At 37.0% G+C, this 16,350-nt stretch overlaps 1 protein-coding gene across 16 annotated transcripts in view; it reads right to left on the bottom strand.

Annotated features, from left to right (window-relative positions):
* The window catches only part of KIDINS220 (kinase D interacting substrate 220), a 105,789-nt gene that overhangs the window by 73,995 nt on the left and 15,444 nt on the right, over positions 1-16,350 (bottom strand). For 11 of the 16 annotated variants that reach the window (XM_082425818.1, XM_082425807.1, XM_082425812.1 and 8 more), the window contains exons 5-11: positions 12,982-13,080; positions 11,949-12,050; positions 9,563-9,661; positions 7,642-7,839; positions 5,852-5,950; positions 3,824-3,922; positions 2,438-2,536 (exon numbers count right to left, since the gene is read on the bottom strand). In XM_082425818.1, the coding sequence (XP_082281944.1) occupies positions 2,438-2,536; positions 3,824-3,922; positions 5,852-5,950; positions 7,642-7,839; positions 9,563-9,661; positions 11,949-12,050; positions 12,982-13,080 (795 nt within the window). The remainder of the gene's footprint in view (positions 1-2,437; positions 2,537-3,823; positions 3,923-5,851; positions 5,951-7,641; positions 7,840-9,562; positions 9,662-11,948; positions 12,051-12,981; positions 13,081-16,350) is intronic. The other 5 variants (XM_082425805.1, XM_082425813.1, XM_082425815.1 and 2 more) reach the window with 1 other exon arrangement.

Below are 16,350 nucleotides of genomic sequence, written 5' to 3'. Positions count from 1 at the left end.
CCTTCCTCAACTAATTTATATGCTATTTCACAACGTGGTCTCCATTTGTCTAGAAAGCTTCCCAATCCATGCTGATATTCCACTAGCACGAGCGACCTCGTCCTTCCCCACGCCCTTTGTCACCATTATGTTAGTTCCCTACATTCTCTTCCTTGGAGTCCTCTATGTTGAATCCATCCTTCTCTGGCTACTACAACTTCTTCCGTTCTCCTCAGCTTTCACGGCTCCCTAACATCAACCTGCCTTCTTCCCTTATTAGAATCTCCATCATATTAGTATTCGCATCCAACACTAAGGAAAACTAATACGTAAAAAAAAAAAAAAAAATTCAGTCCTCAAGGTGTTCTCCACTTTTTACTTCACAAACATCTCTCTTAAAGACAATGACCCACAAGTTAACAAATGAAATTCTCAGTTCTCACCCACTCACTTCCTGTGGCTTCTATAGCACAACCTTATAGTGATTTTGAATCTCCTCTTCTGCCTCAGGTCTACTTCTTCCTTTTCTAGATTCCCTTCCTATATCCTAAATATGGCACAAAAGCTACATATTGAGTTCACTATATAGTAAGGCACTGAGCTGGATACTGTGGGGGATATGGAGATGATAGACAAAACAGTCCATGGCCTTAACTAAGTTACAACGTAACAGGAGGAGACTGGATAAACATGCACAATCATAAAACAAACTAGAATGTGACACACGCTGTAAGGAAAGTTTGACCTCAGCTTTCATCTTTCTTCCAAACTGATGATCTTAGTCACTCCCATGCAGCTCTTATCTCTTGGTAACAAACTGTGAAATTCCTATCACCAGCCTTGATTTCTTGCCCAAATTCAAGCCCTATCGGTCACAGCCTCCTGAACGCCTTAGCCTTCAAACTAAACACATCTAAACTGAACTTCATCATCTTATTTCTCCACCTGAACTCCATTTCTTATCCCCAAACATGTGAGAAGGAAGAAATATCATCAGTAACATTTCAGCCAGACACAAAATTTCTGAAAATGCAGAGAAGACATCAACACACCCTGCCACTATGCTGAAGATAAACAGAGATTGGTGATGGGCCAGGTAAAAATAACATTAACCTTTATTCTTAAATTTTTTTTTATGTAATCCTTTATGAAGAGCCAGGTTCAAGACTTTTACAAGTTTGTATTCCAAATTCGAGCAGGACAGCACCTTATCCATCCTTTGTAAGTACGTGTGAATGAATGCACATTCACTCCAAGAACATTCCAGGTATCACATGTGCTTCTCAGCAAGTATGTGCTGACTCAAGACAAAGCACACACAACAGGGTGCGAGACAGGGTCCTTCAGGGATTTTAATGAGTATGAAACAGTTATTTATAAATGGCATGTTACAGAATTAACGAGGCCATTGGAACCTTAAAGGGCACGTAGTCCAGTGGTTCCCTTTTGCAAATTAGGGGACCAGTGCCAGAAAGTAGTCAACAGCAGAATGAGAAAAACAGGCAATACAGAAGTTTTCTAGAAAGTTAAGTATATTCAATTTCAACAACTTCTCTTTGACTTTATGCCCTAACTTTTAAGATTAAAATTTTTCTTTATATTTTCTTCCTTTTATATTAATATGGTATTAATATACATTAATATATATACCATATATAAATACATTAATATGGTAATAATAGGTGGGAGGTTTTTTTGTGCTTTTTTTAATAATGTTGTTTCTTGATAAAATAAAAGGCAAATATATATTAATTCTGTGTCTTTTGTTTAATTGCCTCATGAATAATAAAAAGATAAACGTCAATCTATTATGGATTAGGAGAGCCCAAATCATATTATATACTCAGAGGGAAAAATTGTATATCTTAGTTCATACATAAATCAATTCACTTCTTTTCTGTGAGGAAATCAATTTGAAGTAGAGAAAGAATCCTGCTTAAAATGTAGACAAACTAAAACCAGGAATCAATTCTACATGAAGTATTAAGCAATTTAGAGTTAAATTTATTATGGAAAATATGAACATTCCTCTAAAAGGATTAAGGCAAGGACACATGGCAGAACATCTCTCCTGCTGGTGAACATGAATGCCAGTCTCCTTTGAGAGTCTATCTTCTCCAGCCCCTTTTGGATTCTTTCCTCCTGTTTCTCTGAACAAGCTCCACACCTGATGACATCCTCCTTGCATGGTGGTCAGTGCAGCTCGCCGTAACTGATCTGAGCCATAGAGGGAAGCTCTGAAGCAGCTGCTTTGCTGCATACGGAGCCCACCCACTCCTCAGCATGCTCTCAGAACAGCCAAGAAGCTCTCACAGCATCCAAATCCCACACAAATAGCCCCAGCAAGTAATCTCTCCCTCCACAAAACAAAATCAGACCCCCATTAAACCCACCGGATATACAGTCAGTCTACCTATAGCCCTCAAAAAAAACCTGCTCTCTACACTGATGTTTTTACCTTATCTATGGCAGATACTTTAGCTCCTTTATCCAGCAGCAGCTCTACTACTTCTATATTTCTCATCTTGGTAGCCTTTATAAGAGGAGTTTCGCCATCCTGTGGGCACACATAAGAAAGTTTGTCAGATTAATACCTTTACTCCTAAATCTTTAAAGTCACATAAACACACGTGTCAAGAATTCAAATATCTGACCAGTCTATATTGAAAATGTTCTCAAGAAAACATAGTTGGAAAAACTAACAAGTGCTTTTCCTTTCACAACCAATCACTTGTATCAAAATACTTTTATATCACTCAGCAGAGCAAGAGATGTGCCCCACTACCTATCAGCCGCTTCTGCCCCTCACCACTAACTGTCTTTCCCCAGGTCCCACCACTGACATCTGGGGCAGCTCCGCCAGAGGCTGCTTCCCGTTCTGACCACCTCACCCAAGCAACCCACTACCTAGCCTGTCAATGTCCAGGCAAGCCAGCGTCTAGATTTGTCAGATGTTTTTACCAGCGCCTCTGTGCACCTCAGGACCTGTGTATAAGGGGGAAACAATCTGATACAAGCAGTATGCCTTTGGGAAACCTCAAAGGAGTTTACAATTGCTTTCAAAATCAAATTAAGAAAAATAAGAAGAGACCACAGTTCAGCACTGAATTAAGAAAAAGCAAAATCTGGTCAGAAGCCACGTGTGGTCACAGTAGCTGACACAAAGGTCTAAACGAAAAAGAAACAAGATTCCAAGCAGCCACCACCTGCAAAGCAGAAGGTATCCCAGGAAAAGCTCTGCCCCAGGGCACTGAGGTTACCACCACTGGTTTAGAAGATGCTGCTCCAAATCTCTAACGGATGAAATAGGATTGTCTTACGGGTGATTCCGTAAGTTTGCTTTATTCATTCCTGCCATTTCAATCCAGAACTCCAAATATATTTTCCCCATGGACAACTATTACATGTAAAGCCAAATACAATCACTAAAGTCTTATACAGTTTTATACTTTCCACATGATTTGAGTAAAATAGACTAAAAGTGGTTGGTTTGGGGAACCAATAACCACACACAATGATCTTTTAAAAGGAAATGTGTTCTGCATTCCAAACAACAGGAGCATAAAATAACTCTGGGGAAATGATCTGTCCACAATTTATGAAGGGCTGATACTGTACTTTCTGATTAAAATAAATGAAATAATAATTAAAATAAATTACACACTGCATTTTGCTGTGAATACACAACTCCTGAAAGGATATAAACTTCCTCCTCAATTTAATACAGAACACTTCCACTTAAATCAGTATAATTCTAATATCAAACTGTAAAAAATTGAAAAAAATAAGCAGTACTAACATTCAGCACTAGGTATTGCTAAGAGAACAGAAATGTCGTTGATACCTTTGTGCATATTTCAGTGTCAGGATTGCACTGTAAGATATCTCTCACCATTGTTGCATTTCCTTTCTCAACAGCCCAATACAAAGCAGTTTTATTGTCCTGTATAATAAAAAAATCAACAATCACTTCATATAAGATATAACATTAAAAACTTCTATTTGTAAATATAAAACATTATTAACATTTCTATTAAAGCATTAATATATCTTACCAAGAAGCAGCATGGTGGAAAATAACATTAATCCTTATTCTATCTTGCATTTACTTGTGAGAAATTCTTTATGAAAGAAGCCTAAGAAAACTCAATATTTCTTGACTGAGAAAGCAGCAACCCCACATAGTCGATAAGGTAAACTATGCTTTTGGAAAGCGAACAGGTTTCAGGACCCTGCACTGTGTTGGAAGTCATCAGTACCTGAGCTCTGTATCCTGTGATAAGTCACATAAATATTCTGACCTTTGGCTTTTGGCTTTTCAACTGCCCAATCTTTTCAAAAGATAATGCATAAGAGTGTACTACACAAACATACGGTGAATTGTTTTTTTACCATGTTTAGCTTTCTTAATCTCTACACTGCACCTATATACTGATCTTCATCAGATCCTTTAAAATCCTATCTAGTTCCAAAACCAAAAACAAATCCATGTGGACTTTCAACGCAGAGGTAGAGAACAAAAAAACTGACTAAAACATAGGAAAACAAAATTGACAGACACAAAGGAGATAGGTAAAAGTCTAAATAGGTGATCCAGTCACCAACTTTTAGTGAAAATATGATTTTATCCCAAAAGACAGTGAATGACTCTCTGCCGCTGCCACCTCAATTTTCCTACAGCAAGATTTCCCCAACGCAGTTCCCTTCTCGACACTGTACCCTAGCTTCCGGCCTCTCTGGCACTACATCCCTTTCTATTTCTCTGTCTCCCATCCCACCCTCCCCGCCATCCCGCTGACAACCTGATTTATTCACCAACTAAGGAATACAGTCTTTCACTTTCCCTTCTTCCTAAATTTTCTCATCCCATTATTCCACTATCCTTGCCTGAACTACCGAGCCTTCCTTTTCTCTCCCTATCTAACCCACTTTTTAAACTTAGCTCAAATTCTACCTTCCCTTAAAAGCTCTCCTTAAATGCCCACTTTCCCCACCTCAAGACTCTTACATTTGAACCTTTCACGAGGCAATCAATCATATACTATCTTATACCAAAAGTGGCATCACTTTTTATGTTTACATAAAAACATAAGAATAAATATAAACAAAACAAACTAAAACCTTCCTAACTAAAACACATGTTTCTTCAGGCAAGGGACCCATGTTAAGACCTTCATGGCATTTGGCATAATATTTATCAGTTTGATTCAAAAGTGGATTTGGATAAAAGCTAAATACAAGGAAAAAGCTGAGCAGAAATGTAGACTCTCCAACCACAAAACAGGCTGTTCAGTACAGATTTTTTTTAATCTAAAGCTCTTGACATATTGGATAAATTCTCAACTTTAGGGAAGCTTCTCCCTAAAATAAATAACCTTTACAGCTCTGTGAGCTATGACTGCCTTAAGCAAAAATCCATAGGCACTACCAAGTGGTCCTGGGAAAGGCTAGCAAATGGGGGAAAAGGAGAAGAAAGATGAAACAACAGAAATAGAAGAACAATATATGGATGAAGAAGACAAAACAGAGGAAGCATACTAAAAAAAATAAGCCACATGCACTCAAAGTGCCACCAACTGTCTCGGTATCATAAACTACTCATGTCAGAACTGAATATATTTAGACATTAGTAAGGGAGGTGTATTTGAAAAACATGAGTTTCATTATGCTTTACTTCTATCTAAATCTAACTTGACATCAGTACAGAAATTTCATAATAATGGCAGTGAAACTTAATAATACAGGCATCCATTAAACGTTATTAGGATTTATACGTTTGTCTCCATAGGAAAACTGGAAGAATGACATTATGATCAGCCAACATATATAAACAATTATACTAAGATAACAACAGCCCTGTAATCACACACACCTGTCCTCTAATGTCTATATCAGCATATTTTTGGAGAAGTGCTCGAACAATTTCCACATGACCACCTCTGACAGCACCAATTAAAACAGTATCTCCACTCTAAAAGGACAAAAGAAAAAGAGGTGAATTGAAGATGAGAACAAAAAAACACTGTTTTGAAGTTAAAATTAGTCATGTATTAATATAACAGATTTTTTCTGAAAATTTCTTGGAAAAAATTATCTCTAAATAACAGAAAGTTAACTAATATTAATACCTGATATTAATAGCCTTCAGAATAAGGGACAGAAGACTTTATACCTCAAAATGAGGACATTTATACCTGAAGTTCCAGGACAAAAGTTTAGAAAGATAAGTCACCCAAAACAATAAGCCCTTCTATTTGAAGGTAACCTCCCATTACAAATGTAAATTAAATAAAACGACACCGTGGCTGTCAATGAACCAGATGAACATTTGGAAATTACATAATACAAATCCCCTGGAATAATGCTATATGACAAAAGCCATGGATTCTAAAAAGAAGGGATATAAAGCTAGAGCCATCTGTGGGTTTATAACCACATTTAATTAAGGGAGAAGGTTGGTTCCCAGAAGAGCATCTATATTCTATCAATTTGGCATTACAGGCCAACAGTGCACAAGACTGACTCACCCCCCAGTACAAGGCTTACATGAAGTTCATGACCTCATAAGGACATCGCTGCCCTGAAATTATATCCACCAAGCAATAATCATTATTAATTATATCTTCCCCTAGTTCAAATACTGTAAATGGCCTTTTCTTTGACTGCTAAATTACAAATCAGTTGTATGAGTTTGGGTTGGTGATTCCATGAGCTACAGCTCGTCTCAATCCTAAGTGGGCCCCAGTGGGCTCTATATCAAGATGCAGGTCCTCGAGGACTATTAAGTGTAGCACCATGATGTAGTGCCTTAACTACTACATTAAAAGTGTAAATAAACCCATGGCAGACACATTTTAGTTGAGAATATTAGCATTAATGTAGGTTCAGACTAGTAAATTAATAAAAGGTCATAAATATTTCATTGCTTACGATGTGCCATGCACTGTTCTAGGCACTAGGAAATAAGATAGACAAGGTCCCAGCTCTGAGAGAATTTATAGCCTAGAGGAGACTAACAGACAACATACAATAAACACAAATAAGAAATCAGATAAATGTAATGCAAATAAAATACAGTGATGTGATAGAAAGTGACCGGGTAGCTACTTTGGATTGGGTAGTCTTGAGAAATCAGGACTAATGTGTAGGATTTGGTGCTTTAACAACAGGATAGATGCTGGTACCACTTACTGAGAGGGAGAAGACTGAGGGAAAAGCAGGTGTGGGATGAAACAAACAAGACACCTGTTTTGCTGTAAGTTAAGAAGCCCATTAGACATTCAAGTAGACAGTTCAAGTGGAGTCGGACAGACAAGTGTAGACTTCCAAGAAGAGGTGAGAGCAAGAGATACCAATGTGAAAATTCTAGGTGTAAGGGTGGGAGACTTGAAGCCTTGGAACAATGAATAACACCAGCCATGAACAACACCTATAGTTATGATGGTTTCAAGATCACATTTTCAATAACAGCATTATTTTTGAAAAATTTAAAAGAACACCCTTCACAAAGATTGGACAGGTTTTAACTTATTAGTTCTAAAGGCAGAAATAAAACATCTTAAATGTATGTCATGCAGGAAGAATCTTGAAAGGTGGTGAGAAGTTACGGTAACCTTCCATCAATGTCACCACTGAAAGACAAATTCTAAATAGATAACCTACCCTATCAGGTATGTTCACATATGTTCCAGCATCAAGTAGATCCTGTACAATTTCTGTATGTCCCTCCTTTGATGCAATCATCAAAGCTGTATTTCCATCCTTATCGGTTAAATTTACATTTGGATTCCTCTTCAGAATTTCTTTTACTGACTGTGTGTAGCCTCCTTTTACTGCCACAATAAGTGCAGTCATTGAATTCTACAAATCAAACAACACCCAAGAAATTAGTACTTTCAGAAAACATATAATTTATTCTATAGTCAAAAAACTGATATTTTCAAATAGGTGGCCTATTATTAACAGTTATTTTTGATAATAAAATGCCAATATAAATAACCAGAAACAGACCAAAAGTGGCCAGAAGCATATTTTCCATTTTTGAAGATACATTAATTCTCTTCAGTCAATAGGACTGTTAACGACATTCAATTCTTTAAATGATAATCCAAAATTGGAGTCATTTACAATGAACAAACCCTCTCACTAAAGTATTGACATATAAAATAGCTGACAGGATGATTCAAAATTAAACACATTCTAAGTTAAATAATCCAAAGTAAGAATCAATCAGACTTCAAAGAATTGTCTATAATAAAATCTATATGAAAAACTGAAGTAAAACAATGAATTAATAAGCTATAGAATATTTCAATAAAAGTATAACATAGTCCTCTGTTTTCCACAATGATCTAGAAACCACATTTTCAAAACTGTCTTATTTTTCGTGGTTCTTTTAAAAACTGCACATTTAATTTATAACAAAATCACATAATAGAAGAATCTGACTCATTACAAAAGAAATATTAAAATTTATTCTTGAGATTTTGATCTAGTTTGAGATACCATGCAATTTCCTTATAGAAATATTTCAGTTATTATATCAGCCCCCAGAACTAAGCCATAATTCTCTCAATATTAAAATAACATAGCCTTTTCAGATTCCTCAGCAGTCAGTAATCATAGAGACAAGCCACTCATCCACTTGATAAACTGTCCAGAAAGGAGGCAAGTGAAGGGTATGACTTCCGTGGCTGGGTAAGAATCATGCTCTATCTCCGCACACCACTGAAATATTATATACCCCTTGAAGGTCATCAATGAGTAGCTTCTGTCAACATGGACAATAGGAGGAGGTGGTTGGTATTATGCCAGGAAGTCACTTTTGATGATTCAGAATTCACTTTTGTTACACTGCAGCCAGAGATTTGGTAGCAGCTCTTCTCAGAATCCTTTATGATCCATCTCACATAATAACTATAATTACGTTAACAGAAGTCTGTATTGTTTCTTGTGCATAAATGTCATCTCCTTTACCTATATTCTTACGAGCTCAAGAGAAGAGCGATATGACAGGCTTCTCCAGTGTCCCCAGCACGTCTGGCACAGGGCTGGGCGGACAGTGGGTACTCAATAAGGAATTCATAACTGCTGGACTGTAAGATACACTGAACCAGTGTTTAAGCTATATAGGTTTTGACCACTGATTTTTGATATTTTTACATCTGTCTATGCGAGAAAACAAGTCACAGATTAAAATATCAAAAAATTATGATATTATTTTAAAATTTTAAAGAAAAGGTATTTTAACAGAATAGAAACTCTTTCCACAATAGTAATTCAAACAATCTGATTTGGGGAGTATTCTAATTTATACTAAGATTACTAAAAGATATTCCATATAGTTTTAGCCTCCCAAAATTTATGTGCATTAGCAATAAATCCTTAAAAGCACATATGTGTAATACATAATATCTATAGTATAATAGATTTACCAGGATAACAGAAGATGTTTGTTTTTCTAAGTATCGTTTAGAAACTATAGGGGAATTTTTCTAGGTATATACTAAGGAAAAAGTATTCTCTCTCTTAAAACTAAAAACATCTCTCTACTACCAGCAGTTAAAATAGAAAAGATACTTACAGCTCCTTCTTGATCAACATCAGCTCCCATAGCCAATAAATGTTTTACACATTCCAAATGACCCTTTCGTGCAGCCCAAACCAAAGGGGTGGTTCCATACTATTAAAGAAATAAAAAATTTAAAATTATTATCTAAGGTATATTAAAAGAAACTAGCTCTCACCATGAATTTTGATAAAAATCATACTTTGAGTATTTTTAGATTACGGTTTATACCAATCATAATTTTAATCCTAGATAAATCATATTTTTCCCATACTATTTCTCCTGAATAGATGGATTAACCACTGTATGAAATATATTTTAATTAACTTTAACTTTTACAATCAGTGACAATTTTTCCATCATAATGTCATACAGCCTCTAATTTCCAACAAGCTTTCTTTGCTTCCCATATCTTGTGAAATATAAAGTCCAACAGTCTGAAATAGTAGCAACCAAGTGCCAAATACAGTTCTAAACAGTTTACACGAGTTAACGTGTGTAATCCTCATCAGAAGAATAAGTACAAATCGCAGTATCACATTTTAACAGATGAGCAAACAAGGCCCTGAGAAGTCCATTACAGGCTCGAAGTCACAAAGCTGCTACGAGGCGGAGCAAGACCCACGAACCCAACAAGCCCGGCTTCAGTCTGTGCCCCTAGCCGCCACCCCAGATCGGCCTCTGCGCCCGACAAAATAAAGGTCCGCCTGGAAACTGCACTCACAAGCCCCTTCTGCTGGAACGTGATTCAAAAGACATCAGAGGATGTAAATCATGCATAAAAGCAATGCTTTATCTTTGGGGAGATTCATAAGGCAATGAAGAGACACAGGAATACTCACAGTGACATTTAACTACGTGGGAGACTGCAGATTGAAGTGAACGTTTAATGAATACCTACCTTTATAACGGCCTTGACCAACAGAACTCCTGTGCACTAGCGGAGGTGTGGACAGTGAACACTGGCTACAGAAGACGGGGCATCTAAGGTGACTGGGTAAGTTAAGGACACTTAACAGAGAAGCTAACACCTCAACTGAGCCTTGAGAAAATAAATAGGAGTTCATCAGGCAGAGGAGGTCATAACATTCCTAGCAGAGGGAACAGGGTAAACAAAGACACGCACTTCATAGAAATTCATAAGAGTTCACAGAATGGGGCTTCCTTGGTGGTGCAGTGGTTAAGAATCCACCTGCCAATGCAGGGGACACGGGTTCGAGCTCTGGTCCAGGAAGATCCCACATGCCGCGGAGCAACTAAGCCCGTGCGCCACAACTACTGAGCCTGTGCTCTAGAGCCCGCAAGCCACAACTACTGAGTAGTAGTGCCTCAACTACTGAGCCCGCGTACCACACCACTGAAGCCACTGAAGCCCGCAAGCCTAGAGCCCGTGCTCCCCAACAAGAGAAGCCACCACAATGAGAAGCCCACACGCCACAATGGGTAGCCCTGCTCACTGCCACTAGAGAAAACCCGCACGCAGCAATGAAGTCCCAACGCAGCCAAAAATAAATAAATAAATAAATAAATAAAAGAAAAAAATTCACAGAATGGTAGACTATCTTCTGTATCCAAAAGCTTAGTGCATATGGAGACGAATGGCAAGAAGTGAACCTGGGAAGAAAGACTGGGGTCCAACTGAAAAGTCTGGGCTTTGCCCTGAAACCACAGAAGCTATCAAAGCTCTCCAAAAGCAAGAAAGAATGAAATAATTAAATAAATATTTATCAAATATTTGGGGTATTAAGGATTTTAAAAAAATGAACAGAACAAAATCCTGGGGAGCTTTCTGGAGCTGGTGGCACATGAGCTGAGTGTGAAGGATGAACAGAAGCTAAAGCAGACGAGGATGCGAGGGCACTCCACACTGTGAAAGAGCACCTGCAAGATGTGGAGGGTTAAAAACAGGTGGACTCAGGAACCTGCATCATTTGATAGTTGAGCAAAGATAGTCTGGGGTAGAGAGAGTAGGAGAAAGGGTAGAGAGGGAGGCAAGGATTATCTTTATACATCATAACAGGGATTGATGCCTTTCGGATTTTAAGTATGAGAGAGAAAGAACAAGACTTAAATTTTCATCATCTGGCAACAATACAGAGAAGGCAGATAGGACCCACAGTAGAAAGAAGAGCTACAACAGAAAATAATGAATATAGGGAATCAACCCTATCTATTTTCCTGAGAATGATGAATGTGATATAAAAGACAATGGAAGGACACTTAGCACGTATGTAATACCTAGAAGGAACCCATCTATGTGTGTCTTTATAAAATATATTAATAAATATAAACATAAGATACATCAGAGCAGCCACATGAGATCATATGAAAATCCTTGTAAGTTAGACACACTGAGTGGACATAGTATGAACTAGAAGCTGGAAAGATCCTGCTGACCTACCTTATCGGAGCAGTTGACTTTAGCACCATTTTGCAGTAAAAGTTGCACTATATCTGCATGGCCTCTCCCTGCTGCCCAGATGATTGGGTAAACACTGTACTGCTGGGAGGTAGGCAGGTGGGTGAGTAGGTACACAGGGAGGGAGGGAAGGAGAGAGGGAGGGAGGGAAAGAAAAAGTCTTTTAGGTGGATATTTACAGCACACATTTGCTAAGAAGAGTAAACAACAAAGGGAGCAATATAAAGTAGTATTTTACAAAATCAAGTTACAGACCATTCTCCACTTTAAAAACACATGTAATAGTCATAATACATAACTGGGAACTGAGATGCACTCAACCTTAAATAAATATATATTATGAACACATCTATTTTTATAGATTCAACACACAATGTAATTATCTAACCAACAGGTAAGACTAATAAGAATATAAAACCTTTCTTTATAGTCCGTCCATTAAGTTGAATAAAACCGTTTCCTTTTTTTCAGCTGTACTGAGGTACAACTGACAAACAAAACTGTAAGACATTTAAAGTGCGTGTAATGATCTGACACACATGCATCGCGAAAGGAATCCCCCATCAATAAAACAATTTCTTAATCTGCCGTCTGAGATCCAGTCTCAAGCAAAGTACAATAGTAATGCATGTATTACCACCTATAAGAATGCATACAAAAGTGGCATGGATATTTGGTAAATGTTTCTTTTCTTTAAAAGAGTTTAGATTAAGAACACATACGCACAGAAAACAGGTAAGATGACAAGGATTTCAAAATCTCCTTTTGAAATATTATATAGTTATAATTAACATTTAAACTCTAAGAGTTGCCTTTTTGTTGATAAAAATTGAGAAATAAGCTTAGCCTCAGAAAAAAATTCTCATTGTGTTTTGAAACCACATTCTGCATTATTATCTTTAGTAAGATCTAGATCATTTTTATCCACTATGAAGTCCAAAGCATAACCAGCCTGAAGCATTCCCTAAAAGAACTTACCACTTATATTACAGATGGATTTTTTGTTAACGCTTACCAGACCAGTAACACTTGGATTGGCACCATGAGAAAGAAGCAACTCAACCACTTCAGTATGGCCTTTATAACATGCCCACATAAGAGCGGTCCATCCTCCCTAAAGAAAACAAAAAGGTCAGGCGGCGGAGGGAAACAAAACACTGGATTGTCTCTAAGCACAAAAATGGCATTAATGAAGTTCCTTTTGTCAGCTTTATTCTTTATAGAACCATTATTTTAAGAAATCACTACTATGTAGTTTTAAATACCCAAGCTCCCCAGAGAAATACACAATAGTATCTGAAAAAAGTCAAATCTCTTAAGTCCAGTAATGATTACTCCAAACTTTGTATTATATTTTGGAAATTGGCATAGGGAACATTCATGTTGGACTCTTTCCAAATTTCCAAGATTTATTTTGGCTTTATAAATACTTTCCTTCAGTAAACATTCTATGTCTCTAGATATTCTCCTCCTGGTATGAGTCTAGACTTTTTCCAGAGAGCGATTCCAGCAACCCTATTCAACTCCTGCATCTAAACCCATCCTATAAATTCCAGATCATTATCATACCTCTTGCTAAAAAACAGAGGATGAGAAGGCAATGATCTGTAGATCATGATTTCCAAGGGTGGGCAAAGTCATTAAGTATGAGTTAGCGGCATGATAACTTTCTATTTTTTAAGCTACAGGAGTAGTGTTCTTGTTTTGGCAATGTTCTCTTTAGCTGTAATGCAATTCAATGAAAGAGACAAATGTAGTCAAATTATACTAAGAAGTGAATGTCTTGTTTGCTTTTTGTTTTAAATCAGTATTTGCACCAATCCAAATTTGGGTTCAAGAATATAAATCACTTAATCCTTCTGATTCTGTTTCATTGTCACTAAAAAAGAAATTTTAAAAAATACTTGCCCTAATCCGAAAAAGGCAAAACTATAGAAAGGGAAAGCAGATCCGTGGTAGCCATGGGTTGGGGAGTGGGTGGAGGGGCTGATTATGAAGAAGCAGCATGAGGGTACTGTTGAAATGATGGAACTGCTCTGTACAGAGCTGTGGTGGTGGACGTATTACATCATGCACTTGTCAAAACCCACAGAACTGAACACCAGAGAGACGAATTTTACTGTATGTAAATTTTTTAAAAATCACCTAGAACATGGGGAAGAAAGACAGAATATAGACTGGGATGAATTAATTATATTACAAATGAATCACATAATTACTTAGAAGCTGATCTAGGTAACTCTGGAAAGCAATATTTTGACTGAAATCTGTAATAATGCTAAAGACAAAAAGAACTGAACACAAACAGTATATTTAGTAGCAAATCTGTTTCTCTCAGGGTATGGATTAGAAATTCTGAAACTACTTTATTTGTATACTAGAGTTGAACAAATAAGTAAATATATTGTGTAGATAGTGAGAGCCAGATTTCTCACAGTCAGAGGAGAGTTACAAATTAAGAAAAGGGAGAAGGCTACAGTGGATTGGGTTCATGGTTATCGACCTAGTCTACTTAAAAATATATATATATATGTGTATATATATATATATATATATATATATATATATATATATATATACACACACACACACACACACAGATACAGAATAGATGTATATGTATGCAAGAGTTAATATACAGACATGTTATTTCCTACATCTGTCCACTGAGAAGGGCTACAAGCAATGACATCCCAGTAACAATAAGCATACCTAACCCCTAGATTACTGGTTTCTAAATATCATTTTCGAAAAACAGGAACTAGGGTTCCTTGGAAAACTGATTGATTCCAGGGCTGATAATCAGGGAAATAAGGCAGGGAAAATATAAGATGAACCTGAGCCTGAAGCATTTTGTAATGCCAGAAAGTAAGGAAGTGCTAAAATGTTTATCTACATATATCTATATATAGATACATATTTAGAGAGACAGAGAAAGACAGAGACAGAGTCAGAGAGAGAGAACTCTTCTTTACAGAAGAATTCTAATTAATAAATGTAGATGGAATGATGAAAATAGAAAAATCACCATTATAACACCACAGTCATAACTGCTGCATGCAAGATGCATTGATGGATGCTAAAATAAATGAATGAAAGTTTAATCAAAAGCAAGATATTTGTATAGTCTCAAAGTATCTTCTCTCAAATATTTAGGAATTACAAAGGGAAATCTGACAGACACTACCTTAGCCAAGATACATCACCAGTGATACATTCTGCTGATGTATGTACCTAGATGTGGTACACTAAGAAGGGCATATCACCTCCTTCCCAATAAAGCACAACCTCAATCTAATCATGAGAAACATCAGACAAATCCAAATTGAGAGACATCCTAAGAATGCCGGACAAGAAGTCTTCAAGTGTCAAGGTCATGAAAGACAAAGAAAGGCTGACATAATTTATTTAGGTCAAATTATAGAGCTGGGCATTTAGTCAAGTCTTAAACACACCAATATTTTAATCTGTAAAATTCCTGCCCAGAATTGTGTTAATATCATTCCCTCATTTTAATTTGTATAGTACCACCCTATGCAAGAATCTCTGAGATAAAAACTTAACCTTGAGAAACCTATGCCCAAATTTGCAAAGTGAAAAGATTGGAACTGACTGCCTATAGCAATGCTGTAGTTTGGTGTCCATTAAAGGTCTTCTCAAGGAAGAATCCTCACTAGACTTCCTGACATTATATCCGGGAATTACTCCTGAATCCCAGACAACCCCTGGTACACTCTCCTCTCCTCACACAAGTCCCAGGAACTCTGCCTTCCCTCACAGTTCAGCAGCTGCCACCACCCACCCAATTCTCTGAGCTTAGGGTCTCTCAATACTAACTACTAAGGGAGACACAGTCCTCAGTTTCCCTAATTTGGGGTGTTACAAAGCCAAACACAGAGGCCCTTTAAATGTTAAAATGTTCTGTGATTTGATAAGTACTTCAGGGAAATGAAAAATATGGAGAACTAAGAAAGTTTAAGAAACCATTTTTTACACATCTTGCCAAGTTTTTATACATTCATAATGTATACTTTATAGTTCCTAACTCCCTTGCTGATATATATGGAAGAATAATAAAGGAGAAAGCCTTTGGAGTAAGCAGTCCTGGGTTCAAAACTCAGTCTGACTGCTTAAGAGCTAAGTGACTTTGGGCAAAGAGTACTTCTTCCAGTCTCAATTTCCTGAACTATATATGCTGAGAACAAAATTAACCCTTAGCCCGTAGGATTCTTCTGAGAAGTCAATTAATGACAGAGAGGCTAAAAAGCACCTAAAGGGATCAGGCATACAATAGCTACCTAATATCAATTCATCTGATAAAATGGTATGGTGCTTTTAAAAAAATATGGAGAACTAGGTAATTCCATGAATTTCTCTTCTGCTT

This window comes from Balaenoptera physalus, assembly GCF_965194825.1.
Source record: "Balaenoptera physalus genome assembly, chromosome: 15".
In the NCBI taxonomy this organism is placed as follows: domain Eukaryota; kingdom Metazoa; phylum Chordata; class Mammalia; order Artiodactyla; family Balaenopteridae; genus Balaenoptera; species Balaenoptera physalus.
The sequence above is the reverse complement of the archived record's forward strand: the minus strand, read 5'-3'. Positions and strand labels throughout refer to the sequence as shown.